General features: G+C 37.2%; 1 protein-coding gene across 2 annotated transcripts; it reads right to left on the reverse strand.

Moving 5' to 3' along the window:
• Window positions 1–5,979: 5,979 nt before the first annotated feature.
• Window positions 5,980–13,657, reverse strand: LOC149831758 (eukaryotic translation initiation factor 2 subunit gamma-like). Of its 2 annotated transcripts, none has more exons than XM_090012210.1 (9): window positions 13,643–13,657; window positions 11,574–11,710; window positions 10,751–10,812; window positions 10,202–10,314; window positions 10,017–10,119; window positions 7,784–8,011; window positions 7,442–7,660; window positions 6,803–7,063; window positions 5,980–6,500 (listed from the first exon to the last, which is right to left on the reverse strand). In XM_090012210.1, exons 2-9 carry the CDS (start codon window positions 11,677–11,679, stop codon window positions 6,198–6,200), a joined length of 1,395 nt encoding a protein of 464 aa, XP_089868336.1. In that variant the 5' UTR covers window positions 11,680–11,710; window positions 13,643–13,657; the 3' UTR covers window positions 5,980–6,197. The 2 variants fall into 2 exon arrangements, with proteins under 2 accessions (XP_089868336.1, XP_089868335.1); XM_090012209.1 differs by lacking the exon at window positions 13,643–13,657 and adding an exon at window positions 12,138–12,270.
• Window positions 13,658–21,850: the final 8,193 nt, after the last annotated feature.

Raw genomic sequence — 21,850 nt, forward strand, 5'->3', positions numbered from 1 at the left:
TTTAACTGATCCATATGTGCAAGTCTCATTTTCTATGTCCTTCCCCAATCTGCTTTCCGAGTTGGAGATCCTATATTAAGCATTGGTTAGAAGTGAAGACGACTCTACATTCATGATCAATGATTTGAGAAATAGAAAATAAATTTAAATTTAGTTTTGGAATAAAACTTATTTGAGGAATACTAAAACTATGATATTTTTCAGAATTTCCAATTCCATTAATATCAAGAGAAGTTTCATTGATGGTGCAAACATTTCTTTGACTAGTAGAACTTCTACAGTTGAAAAGTATATATTTATCATGTCATATGAAATGATGCACTCGAGTCTAAAAGCCAAAAAATCATATCTAAAGGAGAAAAAAAAGAGACGACGATACCTGTCATGAATTGTTCTTTGAGTAGAGGTTGCAAAGTCTTCACGACTTGAGAAAGAGACATGTTTGAAATTGATTTACTTGAAGAATCTTGGTCAACTTTTGAAGTACCAACCGAAGCAACCTTCTTTTTATCTTTGTTCTTGAATTCTAGACAAAATGGTTTAATATGTCTCAGTTTCTTATAATTATAACAAAAAATATCTCATCTTTTCCTTCCATCTTTTTTTCCTACATACACATAATTCTTTCCATAGTTATTGTTCTTATAAAAGTGTGAGGGTTTGTATGTATGAGTGTTGGCACTCAGTTTTGAAATGGCAACACATTGTTCTGAGACCAATCTCAATCGTCCATCTCACTTTAAACGGTTCAAGTTTAAGACTGCAATCTGACATGCCACACAGGTGATCCGATTCTCTAACCGGCCAGATTTTGTTTGGTCAAAGATGTAATTAATATTAAAATAAAGAAAGAAGCGAAGCTAAGACTCAATACTTGAACTTAGTATTGGTCCACATCTTATCTGGTCGGTTTATCTCGCATATTTGTTAATGTGTCCAAGCTTATCCAATTTTTCGTTTGTGGGTAGCAGAAGGCGCCAATTTTTCGTCTGTTAATATCCCATGAGAATTTAAAAAATTTCCATTTTTCTTGCATTTTTATTAAGGAAATCTCGGCAAAAATAAAATAGTAAAAACATAGTGAAATATAAAGAAAATGAATAGGAGTTTTTAAGAATATGTGAAGGATATTTTTTCATAAAAAACGTAGATAGTGCAATAAAATGATGGCGTTTTCTCTTTTATTGGAAGAAAATGGTGGCATTTTCATTTAAGAAAACAAAGATAATGCAACATTTTCTTTCTATAAAGTATCTCTAATGTCTGCCATTGTAGCTTTGATCCACTAAGGGATGGGAATAGGGATGGCAGTGAATCCGTCTAAACCCGTCTAATTTGGGGTGAGGATGGAGTACATAAAACGAGGAATGAAGGTAAAAATAAAAACTTGTAGGGAGATGGAAGCAGGGATGGACTTACACTCTTTCCCTCCCTGCCTCATCTTCATTAGTAAAATGACTAAAATAATTTTAGTCATTTAATAAAATTATATCTCTTATATCTCTTATATATATATATATATATATATATATATATATATATATATATATATATATATATATATATATATATAAGGCGGGGATGGACTTACACTTTCTCCCTCCCTGCCTCGTCTTCATTAGTAAAATGATTAAAATAACTTTAGTTATTTAATAAAATTATATCTCTTATATATATTCTTAATATTAAATTTTTAACCCTACAACTTCTTCAGTTCTCTTTCCAATCGTTGTGGTCGACCCTTTCGGCCTCCTCTTAAGGTGCTTCATGTTGCTCCGCATGACAACTCGACTGATGGCCTAGCCTCTTCTTCTCCTTCTTCTAATGGGCACAATGGTAAAAGATGAGAATGATAAATTTGGTGAGATGCAGGAACGAGGACAGGACCGAAGCCGGAGCAGGTGCAAAAATCTGTGGTGGTGATAAATTTGAGACGCTGCGAGAGTGAAGGTAAAAAAAACCCATCACGGAGATGAACCAGGGATGAAAGTCACTATTTTGAGATGGGGCAAGGATGGAGACCTTGTCCCCCACACCCACCCCGTCCATTGCCATCTTAGAAGGGTATTATGTAAGCTTGAATTGGGTTTGAGAATCTCCAACTTGAGTTTGAGTCCAAGGTCTAGGATCCATTTCAAAAGTCAGCAGTCTTGCACTTGCCACATATGCAAGCTAAATGACCAACGGGGCTCCACTTGTCTGGTAGGAGCATCTAGTTCACGTCACCTTATGTTGGGATGTTGCAGGTTCAAAACCCAATGATATAGTTGTATAACTGGTAGGGGTCTGCCTAACCTAGGGATGGCAGTGGACTGGGGGAAAGCGGGGCCTCGCCCCGCCTTGCCCCGTTTGGACCGGGGATGGAGGGCATGAAACAGGGATGGAGGTGGGGATGATGGTTAAAATTCATCCCCGTGCGGGGATGGACCGACACTATCCCCGCCCCGCCCCCTCATGTCATCCACATATTATTGTAATATCGTCTATTGATCATAACTTGATCAACGGTTCAGATGAAACATAAATAAAGGGTTAAAAGGAATGGTTGACTAGGGTTTCTAGCATTCTTCCTCCCATTCTGCGGCTCTGAGTGCTCAACCCCTCTCTCCTTCCTATCGAGTACCGAAGACGATCCGACGAGGCAAGATATTGTCGACTGTCATTGCCCTGACGTCTTTCTTCTTCTCTGACTCTGAGTTCTCCACTCCTTCCTGTCGAGTCACCCACGACGATGAGGTGAGCCGTTGCGCTGTTGCCTATCCTTGCTACGCTCTCACCGTCGCCCCACCCCACCCTCAAGAGATGACTGCTGCAGCCACATTTGAGTGAGGATCCTTCTCAATCTTCCTCTGATTTATCTGAATCATCCTAAAATTGAAAAAAATTATCTGTATTATTAGGTTTTTTGCTTCTTTCCTTTCCAATCTCTCGTTTTACTGGGTAGGGTTTATTGTGTACTTCTGTAAAAACAGGGATGGGGCGGAGACGGGATGGGGACGAGGCGGGGGTGGGGACAGGGATTAATATTTTGAGACGGGACAGGGGTGGAGGTCCAAAGTCTCCCCCGCCACGGGGATGGACCGGAGATGAAGGTTAAATTTTAGAGAAGGGACGGGAGTGGAGACCTTGTCCCCCGCCCCGATCCACTGCCATCCCTAGCCTAACCCCTGCTTGACTTTAAAAAAAAAACATATGCAAACTAAATGAGCCAAAAAAGAAAAACACATTTTGGGAACGCCTGAGGTCGAGATATACGATCCAAATCTAACCTAGAGCAAAAGCCCAACCCATTAGGACTGGTCGGTGCAAATAAATTGGCATAAACATTCTAGTCTGTCTCAGTTGGGCACCAATATTTGTACAAATTTAGAACTAGAGAAATTTGACCGCTGCTAGTTGGTGCATACGGTTCATCTTCTGTTACACGTGGACAATGTATATTCATAAACCTTGGCCATATTGATGAGTCTATTTGGCTATCAGACGGCTTTTTACTTGGGCTCTCAGGTCCACGAACGTTCATTTATCAATACCATGCCAAGCTTGGCCACCCGTTTGCGTTTATGAGCTACTTTTTTCTGATAATTTCAGGGAACCCCCTCCCCTCTCCCGCGAATCGACCGGCTGGCCCCGGGTAGGTAAAACTCTTGAGGTCTTTTCTTTCCATTGGGAAATAAACTCAGCTTCAATCTTGTGGCAAGGAACTCCACATGTGGGTTTAGAACTCGCGACATCTCATCAACTTAGTGACCTTCACAAGTCGCCTCTACTAGACAAGCGGACTTCTCAAATATGTAACTTTTTTTGCAAAACAATTTATGTTCTTAAATTTATCTTTCCAATCCGACATTGAAAACTTATGTTTTTATAGTCGTTGAAAAGCTGAGATACAACCCTATAACTTTCATGTTTTGAATCAGAATCAAAAACTCTTTTAGGATATCTTCTTTATAAATTTCAAAACCAAAATAGAAACTGAAACAACCAAATAATGAGCAGTTTCATATGACATTTCAACTCAAAAAATAAAAAATTTTAAAAAAATATATAAAAAAACAAAAAAACTAGACAAAAATATTTTTCTAACAATACCTATTTGCTGAAAAATGATGAAAATATACTGAAATACAACCCCGACAACATTCCTAAAACTCAAGAAAATCTGCATAAAATATGTGCAGACTTGAAAGTCTGCGTAAAAATATATGATAACTTCCTCAAGTCTGCATAAAATATGTGAAAACTTCTTTAAGTCTGCATAAAATATATGCAAACTTAAGGAAGTTCACATATACTTTATGCAGACTTTCACAAGTCAGAATATATTTTTACGAGGACTTCCTTAAGTTTTCATATATTTTATGCAAACTTGAGAAAGTTCGCGCATATTTTCTCAAGTCTACATAAAATGCATGCAGACTTAAAAAAGTTCAAATATATTTTATGCGGGCTTAAAAAAGTTTTTATATATTTTATGCAAACTTTCTCAATTTCGCATATATTTTTATGCGGACTTCCTTAAGTCAGAATATATTTTATGCAGACTTGATCAAGTTTACATATATTTTATGTGGAGTTCCTCAAGTCTGCTTATATTTTATGCAGACTTAAGAAAAGTTCATATATATTTTATGCAAACTTAAGAAAGTTTGCACATATTTTATGCAAACTTTCTCAAGTTTGCATATATTTTATACGATTTTTTTTCAAGTTTTAGGAACATTGTCGGGGTTGTATCTCAATGCCCTTTCATTATTTTTCAGCAAATAAAGTATCATGAAAATATATTTTTATGTAATTTTTTTATTCTTTTCTATATTTTTTCGAAATCCTTCATTTTCTAAGTCGAAATGTCATATGAAACTACGCATTGTTCTATTGTTTAAGTTTGTAGACTATGTTTCTATTTCGGTTTTGAAACTAAGAAAGAAAAACCCTAGAGGAGTTCAATTTTGACTCAAAACATAAAAATAATAAAATTATGTCTCAGCTTTCCAATGATTATAAAAATATAAGTTTTCGATGTCAGATCAAAGAGATACAAATATGAAAACAAAGATTGTTTTGAAAAAAAAGTCACATATCTGAGAAAAAAAGTCACATATCTGAGAAAAAATTAGCATATATATAAAGAAGTCCGTATATGCGAAGAGTAAGGTCTTTTTAGATTATGATACTTCCGATTTTAGACATAAAAAAATATTGAAAATTATAAATTTTTTTAAGAAAACACATCAAATTAACTATTACAGTCATTTTCCATTTGCTAAATGGAAGAGTAAGGAATTGAAGAATTGGTATTCATCTGCTTGTTTGCCAACTTGCAAACCCTAAGACTGCACCCAGCCCTCAAGCCTAACCACAACACACAAGATCCACACCATTCACCGCCTTCCTCTTGCAACTGCAAGCTCCCTAGCATCCCAAAGGGGGTGGGTGCTAACCCCTTACATAAGCATAAGCCCTGGGGGTGAGGGTTCTAGACCTGGTGTTCTACACGGCCGAGATGGCAATGTTGTCTCCAGTCCTGGACACAGTTTTCCGCAGGCAAAATATGGAGGAAAAAAAATACAAGTTCCCTAACAACTTTAGCGCCATTCAGTGGCGTAGCTAGGATTCATGTGAGGGGTGGGGGGCAAACAGGGGTGTAGCAAAAAAAAAAATGTGTGATAGTCGGGGGTTCGGGAGCAGCGCCCCCCCCCCCCCCCCCCCCCCCCCGAAAATTTTGTTTTGAGATAAAATAAAAAATGGCTACAATTATTAATAAAAATCTATTTCATATGGACAAATCAAACTATTTGCTGCAGTCAGGGCTGGGCTACAAAAATGGATAAAAATCTATTTCATATGGAATCAGGGCTGGGCTAGGACTGGGCTTCTAAAAAAAAAATTTAACTGTTTCGGGAGGCCTTTGGCGCCATATGTTATGAAGAAAGTTCCAAAATGCAGAACCCCCTAAGATCACCATAATACTGAATTCTCAGACTAATCTAAATCAATATAATGAAAAATGCCAATCTCTCAACTTATATCAACAAGGTCAAAAACTTTCACGCAAGCAACAAACTTTTGAAAGAAAATTAGGACAGGTTTTCTTCTCCATCTCACAAAAATTGTTCCTAGCAGTTCCCTGCCAGCCCACATCTTTTACTCTTCTTGTGAATCACTAAAAAAACTGTGGTTATAACCTTTTCTCTTCAGATGTGGCAGGCCGGGACGTCGAGTGTAAGGCCTGCCTGAATTTGGCCCCATCCAATGAGGCGCCAGTGCTTCTCGACACGCCGACTTAGGGCCACCTTCTCACCTTTGCTAGTGCAGACCGGTGCAGTGAGCAGCAGCTTAGCAAGATCATTCTTCACGGCAATCACACGAGCTCCACTCGACATGGAGCCAATGTTGAGCATCAGAATCTCACCCTTGGCCAGCTTTGCTACCTTTCCTTGCTTCTCAGATCCCTTCGTCCTCACCCCAAGTAGCCGTCGGAGAAGGAAGAAGTTCACCTGGAAACGAGATCAGGAACTGATCAACACCAGAAACCAAAAAACTAAAACCTTAGAAGAGAAACAGATGATGATGACACCCTCGCTCAAGAAAATATGATCAATAATATCTAACCCCCAAAACCAATAAAAGGATAACAAATAACCAGTTTAAGCCAGGGAGCTTTTCCTAATAACAACTTCAGCAATTCCAGAGGTTTCAAAAAGTCATGGGAAATCAATACTGCAATACTGAAATTTCCACATCCTTGTAGCTAAAAATCCGGGGCAGGAAACTCAGGCATCTTCAAAAGTGCTCTTACCTCAAGCTCTACAAAGACTTCAGGAAGAGAACCGACTTGCCCAAGCACTTGCCCAACTAACCTATCAGCACGTGTCAATGTGGGGTCCATTGTGGTGCCAACTCCAATAAGGCCACCTGGTACAGCAAACTGCAGTTCATTCTGCTCAGCATACAACGAAATGATTCTAGAGTATATAGGTGTACATCTCATGTTCCCATTTTCATCTTTTACCACGATCCCTGGACGAACTTCAATAAACTGATTCACCTTCAAGACCCCCTGCAACACAGATGACTGTGGTTATGGCAAAGATCTGAGTAGTAACATGCATAAACTAGAAGAGTCATACTTAGCAGGCACCAGATGTGCAAAACCCAAAATCGAATCCCTAGTTTGCATAAGCTTTGGCAATCAATTTACCAGGGAAACATATCAGAACCCTTTGGCGACAAGCAACATAGTCCAAAAAAATAATGCTATACAGATGACAAAATTGATCCAGGTCCAAATTCTGGGATGGTAATTTTAAACCATAGAAATTGCAAGAAAAATGTGGTAAAAGATCTAAAATGGTTTCTTGAGAGCTAAACTCGTATGAAAGCCACATTTGATCATGATTCTTCATTTCGGCCTAAATTTCTTGGTAAGTGTACATACCCTCAGAATGCTTCCACCAGCAACCCCTCCTTTTATTTCATCAACTTCCGACCCAGGTTTATTCACATCAAAAGACCGGATCACAATCATATTTGGTGGCGAAACAAAGTTCCTCTCAGGAATTGGGATTTTTTTCACAATGTACTCACAAACCACATCGATGTTGTATTTCAGCTGCGCGGATATAGGTACAACAGGTGCTCCATCAGCAACAGTACCCTGTGGATTTAATACAGCATCTTACAGTTAGATTCTTTTAATACACCCACCAAAACAGAAAAAGGGGGGCATAATTTTGTCTTAAAAACACAGAAACCATTGACATCATACAAGATAATTGACCTGGATAAATTTCTGGATTGCTTCATACTGATTCATGGACACACTCTCTTGGACAAGATCAATTTTGTTTTGGAGAATGATAATGTGCTGAAGACGCATAATCTCAATAGCAGCAAGATGCTCAGATGTCTGGGGTTGAGGGCAGCTTTCATTGCTTGCAATCAGAAGCAATGCTCCATCCATGATGGCTGCCCCATTAAGCATTGTAGCCATAAGAATGTCATGACCCTGTCATGTATACAGAAAAGAAGTGTTAAAACTGAAAAACACAAAAGGCAGATTGAAAACATCAGCACATTCTTCTAATAGGGTCTTGAAACTGTTCAGTCAATCTATGGTGAACACACTGAACAGGTGAAGACATTATCTGCAAAAGTAATCCATGCCCAATCCCCAAGCATCATTCCGTCAATACTTGAAAGAAAAAGTAAATAGTAAGTCATGAAAAACAAAGGTAACTAACAATGAAATCAAATGGCTGTTCATGCACTGCAAAATTGCTGAAATTCAATCAACCTTAGCATTTGATGAGCCAATTCAAATGAAAAATGCTCAATGATACCTATTCCCTACTTTAGGTCATGATGACAACAAAACTTGTACTAAAGTAGCAAGGCCTGTGTAGTCCAACTGATTCTATCATTGGGGTAAGGCCCGTGTAGTCCAACTGATTCTATCATGCAGTAATGTCAGCCTATAAGTTGAAACTTGTATAGCTCAAAGTATTTTAATGGTTGAGAACTTAATCTGCATCAAATATCAAAGTTGAAACGTGTACTCTTTAAAATTAGCAATATGTCATCAGATTCAGAAATTTGATCTGCATCGCACAGACTCACAAATCTCCCAAAAAAGTAACACATATTTGGTGAGTTGATCAACTTGCAATAGGCAATGAAATGAATCTATCTGTGAAATGAAGATTCTGTAGGAAAAATGTTGCATTAAAATTCAAATTTGGTGTTGTACACTCAGCTTATCCAGATCGAGCAAACCATGGATTCATGCTACACACAAATAGCACACTAAATGCTCATGATACAACGACATGTAGCAAACTAATAAATACAATCCACAATGTCAACTTCAACTTTTTTTTGTTCATCAGACATAATGCCAACTTAGTTCAGGTAGTAGATAAGTGACACTAACAAGTTAGGCAGCCTGAAGGATTAATTCTGCTAGAATCTAAGGTCCTGTAAAGAAGACATTTCAACCAATAGAGGGGGCATCATGATAAGAGAAGTAGATAATAAATATAACATTGAAAAATGCATAAAAGTAGCCAAAGCAATTGTGAGCCGATTGTTTGACCAAAGTTGAATAATGATCATCACCGATCAAGAGCTTGGAGTACAAGGACATAAAGTTCAATATGGATAATCTCTAATCAATCTGGGAGCCCTATTTCATTTATTTGAAAGAGTTCCACATACAAGAAGGTCATGAAAGCCAATATTATGTAGCAACAGTCATGAAAATAAGATCAAATAGGGTCCAATGAGATTGAACTGATTATATGAAATTAGGATTAGACCCAATTCACAGACAAAAAATGGTGGTTTCAACTGATCAGGATGTGGTAGAATAATTTAGCCTTTAGCCTTTAGCCAATACTACTTGTTTTCTTAATTTCTTTCCTTATCAAATTTTACTTATTTGGTTGGATCATAGCGCCTCAACATCACATGGATACAGAAGAAAAAAAAATCATCTCCAGATCCAGAGAAGATTCCTAGTCTTGGAATCTATCATACAAAAAAGTTGCAAAACAATTGAAGCTGAGTTTTATGCTATATGTTGCTAAAAATCATGTGAATGTCAAACACCACTGAACAGATGAATCACGTGCAAACACACAAACATACACACGTGTGTGAGGAAAATGTAGGCATACTTGAGCATATCACATCCATGAAAGAGGGAGTGCTGCCCTTTATTTATTTATTTATTTACAACAAAGCTGGGGTTAGGCAGAACCTTACCTATTCATTGATAAACTAAAACAATTACAAATCATGTACATTTGGGATTCAGTTGGGAGGGGAATTGCCTTTGAGTTGGTGAACCCAAAAGTTCCCTATACACTCACATTCGTGTGTGTGTGTGTGCATGCATGTGCGTGTACATGTGTGTGTGGGGGTGGGGGAGAGAGAGAGAGGAAAACAAGAAACAGATTCAGGGCCAGAACATTAACACGACTAAGTATTACAGATTGGATGTATGAACCTACCGGACAGTCCACAAATGAAACATGCCTCAAAAGCTTCATCCTACAGTTCTCGAATCCAGGAACATCACATAAAGGACTATCTTCCTTTCCACTTCCATAAGCCCTGCATATCAATTGAAACTAAAGTCATGAAATGCAGACGGCACAATAATAGAAGGAAACACAAAGGCTCTCACATCACGTACTTATAGCACATTGGCCTAGGACACCGCTCATCTTCACATTTATATATCTTGGCATTAGCATATCCAAGTTTAATGGTGATGTTACGCTCCAGCTCATTCTTAAACCGAACAGTCTAGAGAAAAAACAATTCCAAAATCAGCAGATGTGCCAAAAATAACAGACACAGAGCGACAAATATGTAACATTTCCATTAAGCAATAGACAGGTATCTATCCAGAAACCAGTTTTTAAGGTAAATTACTGAATCATAATATTTGATTAAAGTAACTATCCGTTTTGTTTTGTTTTCCTTTTTCAGGTAGTTGGGAAGTCTTTTCCACAAAGACTCAAAGCTACATAGATTCATGTATAAATGACTTTGTAGCAAATGAGCTAATCAGGAGGCAACCAGAAATAGTAAATGACTCACGTCAACTTTGTGATAATTTCAATTCTCACGAAATACTTCTCATAAGAATATAAATGATTTAATCATGAGACTGCTGCTGCTGATGAAAAGGGGGGGGGGGGGGGGGATAAGAAAATCTTGCACTCAGAGAGAATCTCACCTGCACACCAGATATTGCTTTAACAACAGTCGACTTCCCATGTGCCACATGACCAATTGTACCTGACCATTGGATCAAACGATGGTTCAGCTTCTATAATCACCTCTATTTGTGTATCAAGCATAAAACATTGTTGGAACATGACAGAAAAGTTCGTAACTAACAACCAAATTTCTCAAAAAAAGCACCATGTCAGCTATATTCAAGACTATTACAAAAACATGCAAGGTGTTTAATGACAATCAACATTTTCACAGTTTCTTCTGTTTACAAGTCAAGATTCAATACGCTTAAAGAAACCAAATTTCAGCACTTCAAAACAAAATGACAATTTTACACAAAAAGTAGCCCTGAAGATTCCAGTTAGTAAGCCATGTCTGCCAAACATGAGACCGCATGGAAGAGAGTCATACTCAAAAAGCCTACGAGCAAGTAGAGCGTAAGCCAAATTTTTTTTCAGACAAGAAGCAAACAACAAGAAAGAGAAACTACTATGGTCCAAGGACCCATAGATAGAAGATAGAAATAAGTGTTAGCTACCAAAATGCTTCTTTTGTTTCCTGGAGTTGATAAACCAAAACACAGACAGATTGCATTCAACCATTCCAAACGCCCACGTGAATCATCTTCAGAACGAACATCATAAGAATAAACACAAACTATAAATTGAACAACGCACTAATCTGCACATGAGCAATGACTTAATGTAATCCAACCAAGAGTTCTGTAATGTGATATTTCGCAAAAAATACAACTTCAAACCACCAACAGATAAGCCCACATTCACATAAAAAAAACACAGAGCACCAAAACAGACACCAACCTATGTTAATCGTAGCTTGACGGGAGATTACTTCAGGCGAGAGCGGATGTAATTTCGTCACATCAAGCTTACTGAGGTCCTGCTCCATTAATCCTTTCCGAGACATTTTGCCTACTCCCGGAAACAACTCACTGCTCCTATCATCAAAAGCAAACGCAAAAAAAGTTCAGCAAAACGCTAAAAAAACTCAAATTTCCCATAACGAAAGCATCACTTGGCGCAAAGATGCACAGAAAGTTACCAACCTCCACAAAGAATTCAAAAGAATCAACTGAAAACCCAAGGAATTAAACTACGCACGTTGAGTTCCCCTCTCATTTTACATCTCATCAAAACGAGCTTAAAAAGTGAATAAACCTAAAAAAAATCCCAAGATAAAGCCCTAAAAAATCGTTTCATTTCTCCATTTCTGACCCCAAAAAAACTCGTTGCCTGACACCAAGAAACTCTAAAATCTACACAAGAAGGAAGAAAATCAAGCCGATTGAAGATTCCCCGTTACAGATCCAAACAGACGAAACAAAAGATTGTAAAAGAAAATAGAGAGAAAGAAGAGAAGGCTACCCTGATTCAGACAGAAACAGCACGCCGATAGGATCGGAATTCCGCGACTACGGAGATGAGGAGGAAGAAGAGGGGGAGACTCTCTCTCTCTCTCTCTCTCTCTCTCTCTCTCTCTCTCAGCGTCGGCTTGGCGGAGAAACGAGAGGAAAAGAGGATTTCGGCCCTCGAGGCCGAGGTTTTAGTCTGCCTCTCTTGGATTCAGAAAGTACTGTGATACCCCCACATATTGTTGTCAAGGACACTATTGGGCTGCCATAAAAAAAAGAAAGTCAACGGAAGAAAGCAGCAAGGGACACCTGAGTGGAAGATAATGAAACACTAATTTATGTGCAATTTACAAAAGGTTAACTGTCGTGTCTATTAACAAAATACTGGCCAACGTTTTTATTATTACATTTACAGTTTTTTTTTAAAAAATTTTAGGATCTGGTTGGCCCACCCATGACCAGACTCGACCCACCTCGAGTTGGGTTTAACCGTTTAAGTTGGGCTGGGTATATTTCAACTATACCCGGCCCACCTCGAGTTGAGTTCAAGTTGGCCTGACCTATGACCAGACCCGACCTACCTCGAGTTGGGTTAAGGTTGGGTTGGGTGGGTTTAACCTATACCCGACTCAAACCCAGCCAAACTCGAGTTGAGTTCAGGTTGGCCTGATCCATGACCAGAGCCGGCCTACCTCGAGTTAGGTTTAGGTTGGGTTGAGTGGGTTTAACCTATTCCCGACCCACTTTAAAAGATTGAGGGTAAGTTAGTTTTTTTATTACAAAAACAATATTTTAGAAGGCCTTCTTAACTAATTTGCCAAACACATCATTAATGTTTAAAATTTCTTTACAATTACAGTTTTTAAACTTATAAACTATGTCATCTCTACAAAATGACTATGGCGCCAAATGCAACTTGATCCTATATTCCTTAAGTTGTTGAATGACTAAAATACCCTCATTATTGATTTGTTTAATGAAAAAGCATAGTTGTGTACTTTCAAGTAGGGTTGGGCAACGAGCCGGATGGGCCAAGCCGACTGGGCAACCCATGCATCAGCTTTAGGTCAAGGTTTTAGGCTTGGGCCCGTCAGCTATCAGGCCCAAACCCAGGCTCTCGTATTCGTATAGGTGGGCTGGGTTCGAGTGGGTCCCCTAACTACTAGGCCGACTCGACAAGCCTTAGGTATTTATTAATTTTATATATTTTTAATTACGTAGTAACTCGGTAACTACTATTATTTATCTCATTAATTGTATAAAAACTAAAAAGATAATTAGTTGGATACATGAAAACTTGTTAATTATTAATTATTTACCTAATTAGTTAGGTTTGAGCCACGTCATGGACTGCTCTTCAAACCCAAGCCCATTAAAAACAATGCCAAAGCCCGAGGCCACTGTCTTTCTGGTGATCCATTAAGGATAAAAAAATCATCGGAAAAAAAAGGTGAACGAAAGGAAGTGAGGCCACTGTCTTTCTGGTGATCAATATAAATTAAAAAAAAGGAGTTTTACCTTGCCGGTGGTGGCTCAATCTTCCTGTATGTCTCTCTCTGTGCGTCGAAAGGCTGGGGTTTCCTGGCCCCTTTTGGACGAAGAAGGGCCGTAGAGCGCGGCCGTCGGACCTTCCATTTTCGTGGCAGGGATGCATAGCCGAAAAAAAAGGGGGGGAAGAGGGTTCAGATGCCCTCTTAGCTTTTTCCTTTTTCGGCTGAAGAAGAAAGAGGCATCCGCCCAGGAAAACTCCCGCCGGAGATCGCCTGCACCGGTGGAGGGGCGGGGGCTGGGTCGTTGAAATGAAAAAAAAAACATAGAGGGCTTCCTCTATTCTTGCTCACCACTCGCTGGATCTGTCGTCGGCGACGGCTGGTGGACGAGATTAGACGCACCGCTGGTGGTGGCCTCCTACAATTCCTCTTCCTCCATCTTTGCAGTGCAACGCTGCCATCGGACCACTCTCTCGGCAGGGCTCTTCGCCAGAAAATGCAACAATAGCTACGGGTCTTGTGAAGGACTCAAACCGTTGGCCACTGGCAAAGTAACTCCGCCGACGAAGAAGGTGAAGGGGACGAATCACAAAGAAAGAAAGAAAAATAGGGGATTTCAGTTTTTATGGGGGAGAAGTTTCTTGAGGAAGAAGACCCTTCGATTTCTCATTTTATCTGTAATTTTTTATTTTAAGTTCAATTTATTTTTAGAAATTCCATTTCAGGACCCTCCTGCTATTTCTATAAAGTGGTTATGTTTCTGAAATTTCTAGAAACAAGTCCTGTCGATTTTTCAGAAACATACTATCTTTTCTGAAATTATAGAAAGGCATTTTAACTTTTCTGTTTAACTCAAAAAAATTTAGATTTGCAGTTTAAGGTCTTGGTTTGCAAAATAATACTCTAACTTTTATGAAATTACAGAAAAGTGATTCTCCTTTTCTGATAAACTCAGAAAATTTTAAAAAGTGTTCTGCTTTATTAAATTTTTGCAATACAAGGCCTCTAAGCTTTTTTGATATTACAAAAAATGGTCAAAACTTTTTGTTTAACTCAAAAAGTTGCATAAACATGTTTCTATGATTTTTTGTTTGCACAAAACCTCTTATTTTATTTTCTAAAATTATAGAAAGGTGGTCCAAAGTTTCTGAAAACCACCTAATACTTATTTTGATAATAGTGCTTAAAAAATTAAACACTTTTGTGTATTTCTTGCATATTTAAGTATCTTGTTGCATGTTAAATTAGTTTAGAAGAATTAAAACTAGTTACATTCATAAATATTAGTTAAAATAGTTTTATTAATGCTAATATTTGTTTATAATTAGGATAATGGCAAATCGAATAGTCATGGCTGAATTATCCAAAATTGAAAAACTGAATGAAACAAATTTTGAAATGTGGAGGAGGAAAATAAAGTATTTATTAACACATAACAAGACTGCATGTATTGAATAATGTAAAATCTTCACTAACAGATAAATCTAATGAAGAAGAAAAGAAAGCTTATAATAAGTTTATCGAGGATGATCAACTTGCTTGAACAACTCTTCTAACATTCATGCAAGATGACCTTATTTGAGTATTTGAAGACTTTGGCACTGCAAAGAAAATGATGGAAGAAGTAAAAATGAAGTATGATATGACTTCAGAAACCCATATTTAACTTCTTCTGGAATAATACAACTCATTCAAGATGAAAGAATCAGACAATGTAGTCGATAATGTGAATCAAATGTTGATAATGACTAAGGACTTAGCCATAGTTGAAAATGATATTACTGAGCGAATGCAAATCTCCGCCATACTAAACAACTTTCCTTCAACTTGGAAGATGGTGTTAATTGCCACAAAATTAAACCAGAAAAGTCTTTCTCTAACTGAGCTCCCTCTGCAATTAGCTCTTGAGCAAGAGCACATGTCAAAAGACAAGAAGAGAGAAATCATGAATACCAAATAACCCTTCCCAGCAACCTCTCATAAGTTCAAGCCTAAGGGCACATTCTTCAAAAAAATTAAGAAGAATAAATTCAACAAGAAGCGTCCAATGCAGACTAAAAACTTTAAGACTGCAACAAAGGAAGCATGTATTTTTTGTGGAAAAGTTGGGCATTTCAAGAAAAAATGCCCAAACAGAACCAAGAAAGAGAATCCAGGAAAACAAGTAACTGAAGAACGTGAAATAGTCTATATTCTGCCTAAATCGTTGATCATAAATGACGATCTTCCAAGATGGTAGATTGATTCAGGGGCGACGTGACATATATCTAAGTCAAAGGAAGGACTTGTAGAGATGAAAGAGCTGAAGCTTGGAGATCACAAGGTCTATATGAAAAATAATACCTATTGTGATGTGGTCGAGATAGGGACCTACAAGCTCTAAATAGAAGGGACTAGTCTTCTACTGACAAATATACTTCATGTACCATCTATGAGAATGAATCTCTTAGCAGTAGGAGACTTTGCTAAAAAGGGTTTCAAAATTCAATTTTGGGGTGACAAAGTCACTATTGAGAAAGATGAAAAATGAAGCTCAGAGGTCGTTATGATGCTGATCATAGTCTCTTCAGTTTAAATGTAACTCCTTCTATAAATAATGCAATGCATATTACTAGTTATATTAATTTTTCATTTAATGTTGATACATATTTATGGCACTTAAAGTTAGGACATGTAAATGTCAATAAAATAAAAATAATAATTCACATATGATTATTATCTTATCTAAAAAATATAAAATTTAAAAGATATGAACCATGCATATTAGTTAAAATAACTAGACAAACATTTCTTAAGGGTAGTAGGACATGCAACTTACTAGTTTTAGTATACACAGATATATGTGGACCCTTAATAGTAGAAACACATGAAAATAAATCATATTTTATCACATTCATAAATGACTACTCAAGGAATGAATACATATACCTAATCTCTGAGAAATCTGAAGCTCTAAAAAAGTTTAAGGCATATAAACATGAAGTTGAAGGATTAATATGAAAAAAAAATTAAGTTGTTAAATATGATTAAGGAGGTAAATATAACTTTAATGAGTTTAAGACCTTTTGCAATGATAATAACATAACTTCTCATATAACTATGCCTTATATACTTTAACAAAATAGTGTGGTAAAAAGAAGGAATAGAACCCTAATGGATATGACAAGATCTATGTTGGCACATGCAAATCTTTTCAAGAAATTTTAGGCAAAAGGAATATGCATTTCCATATATATTCTAAATAAAGTTTCTTCTAAGGTTGTAGAGCTTATACCTCATGAGTTATGGACTGTCAGGAATCCAGATTTGAATCATTTGCGAATGTGGAAGTCACCTGCTCATATGTTGATTCATAATCAGATGGAGGACAGGTTAGATAGCAAGACTCTCAAATGCATCTTCATGGGATACCCAAAGGGATATTGTCTATATAATCCTGAGAATTGATTTATAGAGAGTAGGGAGGTAGAGTTTTTGGAAACCAAAGAAAGTATTTTTTATCTTAAAGATAATGGTGTCCTTATAAATATCATAAATGATTCTGGGGTACCTATTCAACAGTTAGAGAATAATGATCTAGTCGTAAATAATGAACAAACTTTACAACCAGTAATTTGATAGAAAAAAATAAGAACTCCTCCATATTATTTGAATGATTATTATACATTCTTGAGTGAGGAATTATGTTATTCCATAGACTTGGATGAAACTCTTGACAACCTGAGTTTTAAAGATATAGTTGTTTCTATTGAATCTGAACTATGAAATGAAGTAATGAAAGATGAGTTGGACTCCATAAAAAAAATGGAGTTTAGAAACTAACCACATTGCCTAATGGATATAGAGCAATTGGTAGTAAGTGAGTTCTCAAGAAAAAACTCAAAGCAGATGAATCTATTGATAAATTCAATGCAAAATTAGCATAAAAAAGCTATTATCAATGAGAAGGAATTGATTATGAAGAAACTTATTCTCTTCTAACCAAACTGGCATCTATTCATATTATTTTAGCATTGATAGCTTATTTTGATCTTGACCTATATCAAATGGATGTGAAAACGATATTCTTAAATGGTGAACTACGTACATGAAATTATTTTTATGCAACAACCAAAAGGTTTTGAAATTAAAGATCAAGAGGATAAAATATACAAGTTGAATAAATCCTTGTATGAACTTGAGCAGTCACCAAGACAGTGGTATTTGACTTTTCATAATGCTATAACCAAGTTAGGTTATGAGAAAAATAGTCTGGACCACTGTGTATATGCCAAAAATAGTGTCAGTAAGTTTATTATGTTATCTCTCTATGTTGATGACATATTAATTGCAAAAAATGATATAGACGTGATAAATATGACTAAATCATAGTTAAGTTCTCAATTTAAAATGAAGGATATGGGTGAAACTTCATATATCATTAAAATTAAAATACAAAAAAATAGAAAATCGAGATTCTATGTAGAAAAATATCTTGACCACATTCTAAAGAAATTTAGAATGAAAAGTGCTAAGGTAAAAGGTACTCCTGTAGTAAAAGGTTTAAAACTAAGTAAGAATGATTGTCCAAAAGATGAACAAAAAAAGATAAATGTTCTCTATGCTAAGGCAATTGGAAGCTTGATGTATGCAATGCTTTGCATTATACATGATTTAAGTTTTGTTGTAAGTCTAGTGAGTAGATATCAAAGTAATCCCGACCTTTCTTATTGGAAAGTAGTGAAAATAAATTTTCGATATCTAAAAGAAACTAAAGAATTCAAGCTATACTATCAGACAGATAGTCTAAAGCATGTGTTAAAACACTCTTATGTTAAAACACTCTTATGGTTGGGTAGATTTTTTATAGTCTACATAAGATATCCCTTATGACTAAGTGAGAGATATAAGGTTATGTGGCCATAAGATGACTCTTGAGAGGCCATCCCAACAATCACTCTCTCCCAATGGTTGCAATTGTTCAAGCATATAACAATTAAAGTATAAAACTAATCAAACTGACTTACAAGATAATAATGCATATTAAGAAATAATTATATGCTTGAACTGCAAAGAGACGTATCTCTTGGGGCTGAAGGGATTTCTCTCAAGGGATATGTCCCAAACTTGAACCCCTTACATGATTATAAATGCAGTGTATAAGTATATTAAAAACATACATAATTTTAGCAATTAAATTCTCTATTTTTTAGAGAATTACTACTGGGTAAGAGGGTTGAGAAGTGTGGACCTTCTCTGGCAATTTTGAGTGTAACAGCGCACGCTTCAGCCCACCGAACTCTACGTTTCCACATTTATAATTTCTTACACTCACCACCAACACCGAGTTGGTATTATACAAATTTCCTCTAAGAAAGATCTTCTTCCCTTTACCCGCAGGTGATTTTGATGGGTATCTCACAAATTGATCAACATCCCACCATTATCCCTATAACCCTTTCTATACCCATGATTCTACGATGATTTTGTTAGAACCACATGTGAATCCTAAGAACTCACCTTAAAATATCTAACATCAATGGTGGGCACCTTTGAAATGAGGGTATCCCTCCCGGTGAAGGAACCGGTTGAGGGCTCGATCGTCGTTCGTCCAAAAATCCAATGGTGGGTGGGTGGGGGCGAGGGGGGATCCCCAACCGAAGGTCTTTGGGGAGGTGGGTAAATCCAGGGAGAGGCCTCCAGATTGGTGGCATCAACGATGCCGCCATTGTCGTTGGTGATGTCAACAAAATCAGTGCGAAGGAGAGGGTGGTGGGGACGATTATGGTGCAGAAGAGCATACCTGCATCCATCACCACCGCCCTCCTCTTCACTCTCATTTTTTCAAGATTTTTCCATTTTGTTTTTCTCATGCTAAACAAACAAGCTGTTTTTTTTTTAGAAAACTTCTCATATCAAAACTTTTCTTTTTTTATGAGAAATTTTCTGGCTTTCAAACGCGCAGGCACATATCCTTGTTGGGTTGCATTTACAAACTCATTGTAGAGGCTCTGGCATCCCGACTTAATGCTATTGCTCACAAGGTGATTGGGGGTCTCTCAACGAACCTTTTCCACCTGCTCAGTCTTAGTCGGTGAACTGATCCACAACATGACTTTCTCGTTGAGGCAGTATTGATCACTAATGCTTCAATAGCAACTCAAATTAATGGTTCAGTTGGGGATTATTATGTTGTTCGTTGTGAGCTCTATTAGGGTAGGTTTGATGGCTTGGGATTTGGTCAAATGAACCAACAAAACAGACAAAACACCCTAAATGTATGTTATGTAATAATTGTACTCCATCCAACATTTGTATATACACGTAAGTTATGTCCCAAAGTTCATGATCGGACAACATAGTCCCACATTGATAATGGGCTGGATAACTTTGTTTTGGATTGTACAATTCAATCCACTAACCATAAGAGTGTTTTAACAAATTTATTATAGATTTAACTTCTGATGTAGATCTCAGATTGAATCTAAAATCTATAAAAATATTTAAAATTTAATAATTTGAAAAAAAATAAGAATTGATCTTTTTATATATAAATGCTTTAATCGGTGTCGTATTGGATTTAATTATGAAAGTTTGTCAAAAAATTATGGATTTTAGCCCCAAATATAAATCTCAAACTGGATTCAAGTACGAAAAAATGTTTAGAATTTTGGATAATTTGAGAAAAAAATAAGAATTCATAATTTTTTTTATAAATACAAAAATTATAAATAAATTATAAAATCTTAAAATATAAAAAAATAAATCATAAATAAACCAAAAAAACCTCTAAACTACAAGAAAAATAAATTATAAATAAGCTATAAAATCAAAGAAACCATAAATAAACTATAATAACAAATACTAAAAACCTTAATAAAAGAAAATCAATGAAAAACAACCCTAATCAAATTAAATATAAAAAACCATAAAATTAAGAAATTTGATTGAAAGCCTTAATCAAAGAAAAACAAACTCTCATAAAAAATCAAAGAAAAAACTGATCAAACTAAATTTAAAAAGCTTTAATTACAAAAATTGTTTTAAAACCTTAATCAAAGAATTTTTTTATTTAAATATCTAATCTAAACTCTAATCATAAATAAGATAAAGAAGAAGAAAAGAAAAAGAGAAACCTGGGTGTCAGTGGCCGGTGGCGTCATCACACAGCGTTGCACGTGGGTGAGAGAGAGAAGGGGAAGAAAGAAGAGAGAGACCTGAATGTCGTCGTTGATGGCCTCACCGCCGAGTCGGTGCACATGGGAGAGATATCAGAGTGTTGTGGCCACCTCCGGTGGCCTCACTCGAGCGATGGGGGGAGGAAATGAGAGGGTTGGGATTAGAGCCCTCTGCTCAAATTTTTTTTTTAAGTCATTCCTCTCGATCTGATCTCAGTGCAACAACAAGGCGGTGGAACACTTGGATCATCAAAATGAGGACACGGTAGATGGCCTTCCGCGTGTCCGCGTCCGTCGTTTGATCCATCCCCCGTTCTCAGCAGTTGCCCCACCCGAAAACGGGCGTGGGACGGGGGATCGAACAACCCCTAACGGATGTCCGCTATCTGGTTGTCGAAGGACTAGCTGCACTGTTCAAACGAGCGAACTCAGTAGGCTTTCACTCTCCGTGATGTTCTCATTCCATTGCTTTAGTATGTGGACGACCTCATCATTTTTGGCGAGGCATCTATTCCACAGATGGCACGAGTGGCCTTCGTTCTCAAGAGCTTTGCTCTTGAGTCGGGTTCACAAATCAGTGAAAGCAAATGTCATGTTATTTTCAATCCCGGCCGCATGGTGACGAATGCTGTTTGCAGGAGCTTCCACTTCATTGCCCAATGATCCGTGACACGCAGTGTAAACAGGTTGCTGAACGTGCATCTTCTATGCTGCAGCCCTAGAAAGCCAAATACCTTTCATTTGCTAGCAGAATAATCCTGGTTAAATATGTGTTATGCGCACCTCTAGACATACTTTATGTCGGTCAAGTGCATTCCTAAGAAAATAGAAAAGGAGATCTGCCAACTGCCGAGGAATTTTTTATGGTTCGGATCCAAGTACAAGAGTGAAATGGCTCTGGTCTCTTGGGAGACAGTTTCACGACCTGTGGACCGTGGTGATTTGGGCATTAAAAGTCTGGATTTCTTCAACACTTCCGCTGCTCTGTAAGTTGCTGTGGACAGTAGTGGCTTGTGGGAATGATTCTATAGTCTGCTCAGAGATCTCATTCTTCTACCTTGGTCTCGTTTCACTTCCAA

Source organism: Nuphar pumila, chromosome 7, assembly GCF_984573655.1.
Source record: "Nuphar pumila chromosome 7, dmNupPumi1.hap1.1, whole genome shotgun sequence".
Classification (NCBI taxonomy): Eukaryota; Viridiplantae; Streptophyta; class Magnoliopsida; order Nymphaeales; family Nymphaeaceae; genus Nuphar; species Nuphar pumila.

Coding starts and splice junctions, on each gene's coding strand:
- LOC149831758 (XM_090012210.1), bottom strand. CDS start 11,679: ATGTCTCGGAAAGGATTAATGGAGCAGGACCTCAGTAAGCTTGATGTG. Junction 8,012..10,016: donor TTTCATTTGTGGACTGTCCG/GTAGGTTCATAC, acceptor TATACATGACAG/GGTCATGACATTCTTATGGC. Junction 7,064..7,441: donor CTGGTGGAAGCATTCTGAGG/GTATGTACACTT, acceptor TCTGTGTTGCAG/GGGGTCTTGAAGGTGAATCA.